Source organism: Diadema setosum, chromosome 9 (assembly GCF_964275005.1).
Source record: "Diadema setosum chromosome 9, eeDiaSeto1, whole genome shotgun sequence".
In the NCBI taxonomy this organism is placed as follows: Eukaryota; Metazoa; Echinodermata; class Echinoidea; order Diadematoida; family Diadematidae; genus Diadema; species Diadema setosum.
In genome coordinates this window covers 19,191,764-19,197,043 of record NC_092693.1, presented here as the reverse complement: position 1 = coordinate 19,197,043, position 5,280 = coordinate 19,191,764, and the positions used below count along the sequence as shown (strand labels likewise).

Below are 5,280 nucleotides of genomic sequence, written 5' to 3'. Positions count from 1 at the left end.
TGGGGACCACAAGTTGATTGTTCGCATGCTGCATGCATGGAACCACTTCGACAGGTAAATCCGATCTTCCCTATCGAACATTCTATATATTCTCTTTTTTCATTGTGAGCAAAGATCCGAATCACCCATCTAATCCAAACAAGACACTGACTTGGCTGTCGGTGCGACTCGCTCAGCCGAGCTTCACAGGAGCTGCACACCACCATTCATTCAGCAGGTGCACGACATCTCCATGGTGACTGGGCTCTCGGCAGCGCCCTCCTCGTAACAACAACAGATCAGTTGGTGGGTCATAGCGAACGAGGAGGTCATTGCGGACGGACGTGTGTGTTTATTCCCGGCAACAAAGCGCGAAGAAATCAACCGAAAATGTTCAAAAATACGTTCCAGAGTGGGTTTCTCTCAATTCTCTACAGTATAGGCAGCAAGCCGTTACAAATTTGGGACAAAAAAGTAAGTATGACATGAATTTTGGACGTAATTTGTCTTTTACAAGTTCTCGACATGCGCGCCTTACACCCATTCAGTCGGGCATGGATGCCGCCCGTAGTGTATTGTAACGTGTCTGCAGTGTGTGTGGCGATAGGGGAGATCGGGGTGTTGCTTAGCAGCACTCGGAGGGCTCATGTGCCAAACATTTGTGGCATGATAGTCCCAGTGCCTGGCGTCTGTGTTGTGTTTCACGGTGGGCGGTGCTCTGTTATCACAAGTCATTGATAATGTTTTAGCTGTTTTATATGCATGTTTTACAACAAATGTTTGTTATTCCATTTGTCTTTTTTAATATCCATTGCATTTTTATTGTAACAATTAAAAGATAGTTCTTAAGCGAGTTGATTCTGACAAACTAAAAAATTGCAGTGGCAGGAAATGATTCAAATAAACTTATTAAATTATGACAGCTCAGCTGTGTCACTGTGACAATGGATTAGATTCTACACATTTGTCATTGGCATGATCAGACATATTTTTAGACTGAAATGATTGCATAACTGTTAGAGAAAGTCATTACATTTTTAAATTTCTTTACTCTGAAACCAGTTTGCACATGCCACGTTGAGAAACAAAAGGAATATTTTCTACAGTGGAAATCACTTTGCCCTTTTGCCTGTTGAAGTGTTGTTTTCCATGAGAAAATTGTAAAAAATCTTTAAATTTTATATGCAAGCTTCTACAACAGATGTGTGATATATTTTAGTTATTGCACTTTTTAGTATTTATAGGGTTAGTTTTCGTTCTGATTAATACTTTCACATTCGTGATAAATGGTCACTGAAAAGTACTTGATACAGATCCAATTTGATTTGTTGAATTTTTTTACATTCAATGAGCTTGTGAACATGTATTGATAATTTTAATAGCCAAATAGTAGATCACTAGCAAATTTTGATATTTGCCTCCCTTTCTTTTTTGTCTTCCCAGGTCAGAAATGGGCACATCAAGAGGATAACGGACAATGACATTCAGTCACTAGTACTTGAAATCATAGGAACCAATGTCAGTACGACGTACATCACATGCCCGGCAGATCCCAAGAAAACACTTGGCATCAAGCTGCCCTTCCTAGTCATGATCATCAAAAATATGAAGAAGTACTTCACATTTGAGGTCCAGGTCCTCGACGACAAGAACATCAGGAGAAGGTTCCGAGCCAGCAACTACCAGAGCACGACCCGGGTCAAGCCGTTCATCTGTACCATGCCCATGAGGCTAGATGATGGCTGGAATCAGATCCAGGTAAATATTTCATTCTTTTTTCTTCTTTTTTTTTCTTTTCTTGCTTTTTTTTTCTTTTCTTTTTTTTTACTTTGTGTGATGTTTGAATTGCATTTATTCAGTGAAGAGAATCAAAGTGAAAACCTTATGTGCACTTCTATTGCTGAGTGCATTACTGATTATCATTTACATACATGAAAAAAATCAATACATGATGATGTGTTTTGATGCCCCCTAACCAGCAACAACAACAACAACGACAAAAAATAAATTAAAAAATGAACACTTATGTATACAAATAGTAAGCATAGATGAAATGTCTTGTCTATATATCTTTCTTCATTGGCCACATTCTTTTTCATTCTATCAGTTTCATGTAAAAATGGGAAAGTGAAAAAAAATCTTACATTGTTGATGACCTGTTCTGTCACTGCTATTCAAAGTATATGTAGAATATGGAAAAATCCTGAAATATCGGTTTATTCTTTGTCTCCACAGTTTAACCTATCAGACTTCACCAGGAGAGCGTATGGAACAAACTACATTGAGACATTGCGAGTTCAGGTGAGTTTCCAGTCGTCTCAGTCACTTCTTGCTGCCTCCATCGGCTATTCTAATGCAAGAACGATTACGCTTCTGCAAATGTCAGTTATGCATTGGTTGTTTCATTTAGCTACAAAATGTGTCAGAGCAGTTGATGCAATTTCCATGTTACATGAGTGGGAGCGGGATTTACATACTTTGTAATGCAGCAATCTACCCTGCCGGGAGTTTATATATTTTTGTTTCTGTGGCTTTTCTGGGGGGGGGGGGGGGAGACGGACAGGTTACAGGGAACATTTACTGTGATTTTAAATTGTATATACATTATAACATCAATATGATGATAATATATTATCAATTGATGATAATGAGCAAATGGTATCCATTGTCTGCATTATTTTCATGGTTAAAAGTGTCATGTGCTAGTCAGTACTGACTAATATAAGCTTTGATATTGACTTGTGTCACCTTTCAGATCCATGCCAACTGCCGCATCCGACGAGTCTACTTCTCCGACAGGCTGTACTCAGAAGACGAACTTCCCGTAGAATTCAAGCTCTACTTGCCTGTACAGAAGCCGAAAAACTAGCGCAGGACTTGTGAACCCTTTGCACACAGCAATCAGGAAAGAAAGGCAATTACCTAGCACCACAGCGAAATGACTGTATAACCCTGTCCAGTGTGATAGTCAGGAGCTGCAATGGCTGGAATCGCTTGTTAGTCGACACATCCATGTGACAGAAGTCTGGTTACTTCTCTGCTCTGTTTGGAATTGTGCATTGCCTGTATCTCTCTCTCTCTCCTCCTCCCTGCTACCATCAGAGTTTATACCAATTGGAGATCATATCTCTAAAAGCGCGTGTTGGGGGCAAGTGGAGATAGGGAGATATCCAATGACGATGTCTTCTTCCACAAGATTTAAAGAATTTCTTAGCCATTCAATGAGTTGGGATTGTTATGATTATGACTGAGTGACGCGATTGTCTGTTTTTTCATCGTGATATTAGGAGCAAGCCATGATATCGTGGTTGGAGAAAGGAAATTTGTAGGACAAGTGATGCAGTATTGCATCACCTGGAGAGAAAAGGTAAATGTTTGAGAAAGATTAGTAAGAAAAAGGAAGAGACTTTTAGAGATCACAGCTTTCGTAGATCTTGAAAAAAAAATATTGCTCAGCAAAGCTACAATTTTCATGGAGAAGAGTTTGGTGCTTCTATATACACGTGTATTGTCCTTTGTAATCTTGCACTAGATCTCAGAAGAATAAGAGAACAAAACAGATCACATTGCACGAATGAACAAGAATTCTCAGAAGGCACTAATGTCCATCTGTGGCTTTGGTTTCCGGAGGAAACAAGATGGAACTTGTCCACGCAATCATCGGTAAAAATGATTTCGTGCTTGCAAAAGTGGAGCAGTATTACTCTGTGTATCTAAGCCCACATGTACTGGTACTGGTGATATGAAAAGGCAGTCTGGAAAGTTTAGTTTGAGGAAGCCTGTCGTGTCATGGTGATAGGTATGTTTTATTTTGTAACAGAACGATGATGCCAATTCTGCTTTACAACTCTGCCGGAAAGAAGGGGTGAAAATTGGAAGGGACAAATTTTTGCTCTTTTCCTCATTCAGAATCTTCCTGGTTTTTTTCTGTCTGATGAAAACAGACTACCTAACGAGGCAGAAATGGCTGAATCTTCAGTTTTGTTACAGTGTAAGTGTAATGATGGAATGCACGATAGAAATATGGTTATCTTCCGTGTTAGGACTATCATAATCAAGGACAGCGTCATATGACTCTGAATTATCTAGGATATTTGTATTCAATTGTTTTGTATTATTGTATAAATCAATAGTGTACATACAAACCCTAAGACACATGCATGTGCTTGTAAATAGATGAATGTTATGTAATACTGTCACAGTACTCGGACTTTATTGTTTGTGCTGTATTGTCATGCTTATGGCATGTATGCATTTGACATTAACCTCACCTCCTTAGCGGAGCCCTCTTTTAGATGTGATAATCTTGAATATAAGCACATATTTGAAGATATTCAAACATTCTGGGAAACAAACTCACACATTTTGAACAGCTTTCAAGCATGCCTTAGTCAATGTTAAGATATTTATGTGATAAGTGATTTATACATTGGTGCACTGGAATACTCACTGCTTTTATTTCTGTACTTCGATAAAGAAAAGGATCGTCTATCTTATTCTTTGCCTTAATCATGGTATCAAAGGTATTCAGTGCACGTAGCATCATGAATACTTAATTTATATCAATTTTATACTTTATTTGATTCTCCACATGAATCTGCTGGGGTTTCAAACATGTAGCTGTGTCAATTATGTTTGTACTTGTTTACAGTCTGTGTCATATTTGTCTTGCTTTTTATAGAAAAACAAGACGAAATACAGCATCAAAATATGAGAAAGAAGCAATTGTGTTGTTGATATCATTCAATGTGTCAAACACATTCTTTTCACACTTTTTGGCTGATTGGCATAGTGAGAATCGTAGGTTATGTAGGCGAACAGTTTTGTCATGGACGCCCATCGAAAGTGTGAGAGAGAGTTGACTTTGTCACTTGCTACAAGTGTATCAATTGTATATATATCTGTCTGTGTGTATGTGTGTGTGTGTGTGTGTTTGCAAATGTTTGTGTGGCCGTGTTATCTCTGTGTGTGTGAGTGCAAGGGAGAAATATGTTAATCTTACAAATTTCTAAAGAAGAAACAGTTTTTACATGTAATTTTATAAACAAAAGACATCAGATATACATGCACTTTATCTGCAAAACACGATTTATTGCATAGATGGATTTTTAATCAAAAAGCATGATTTTGAGAGTCTTAAAACAAAAGTTTGTGTGTGTCAATAGCTGTGTAAATAGAATTCCTTTTTGGCCATAAGAGCGAAGCAGTCTCTGCTACATTAAATGTGAAGGGAGTACGAGTATGACACAGTGATAGGTATGATTTCACCATACACCATACACCACACACATTAAACAGCAT

At 38.2% G+C, this 5,280-nt stretch overlaps 1 protein-coding gene across 1 annotated transcript; it reads left to right on the top strand.

Moving 5' to 3' along the window:
- Window positions 1–307: 307 nt before the first annotated feature.
- Window positions 308–4,692, top strand: LOC140232570 (cilia- and flagella-associated protein 20). Its single transcript, XM_072312664.1, has 4 exons — window positions 308–453; window positions 1,423–1,737; window positions 2,215–2,280; window positions 2,735–4,692. Exons 1-4 carry the CDS (start codon window positions 370–372, stop codon window positions 2,846–2,848), a joined length of 579 nt encoding a protein of 192 aa, XP_072168765.1. The 5' UTR covers window positions 308–369; the 3' UTR covers window positions 2,849–4,692.
- The last annotated feature ends 588 nt before the right edge of the window (window positions 4,693–5,280 follow it).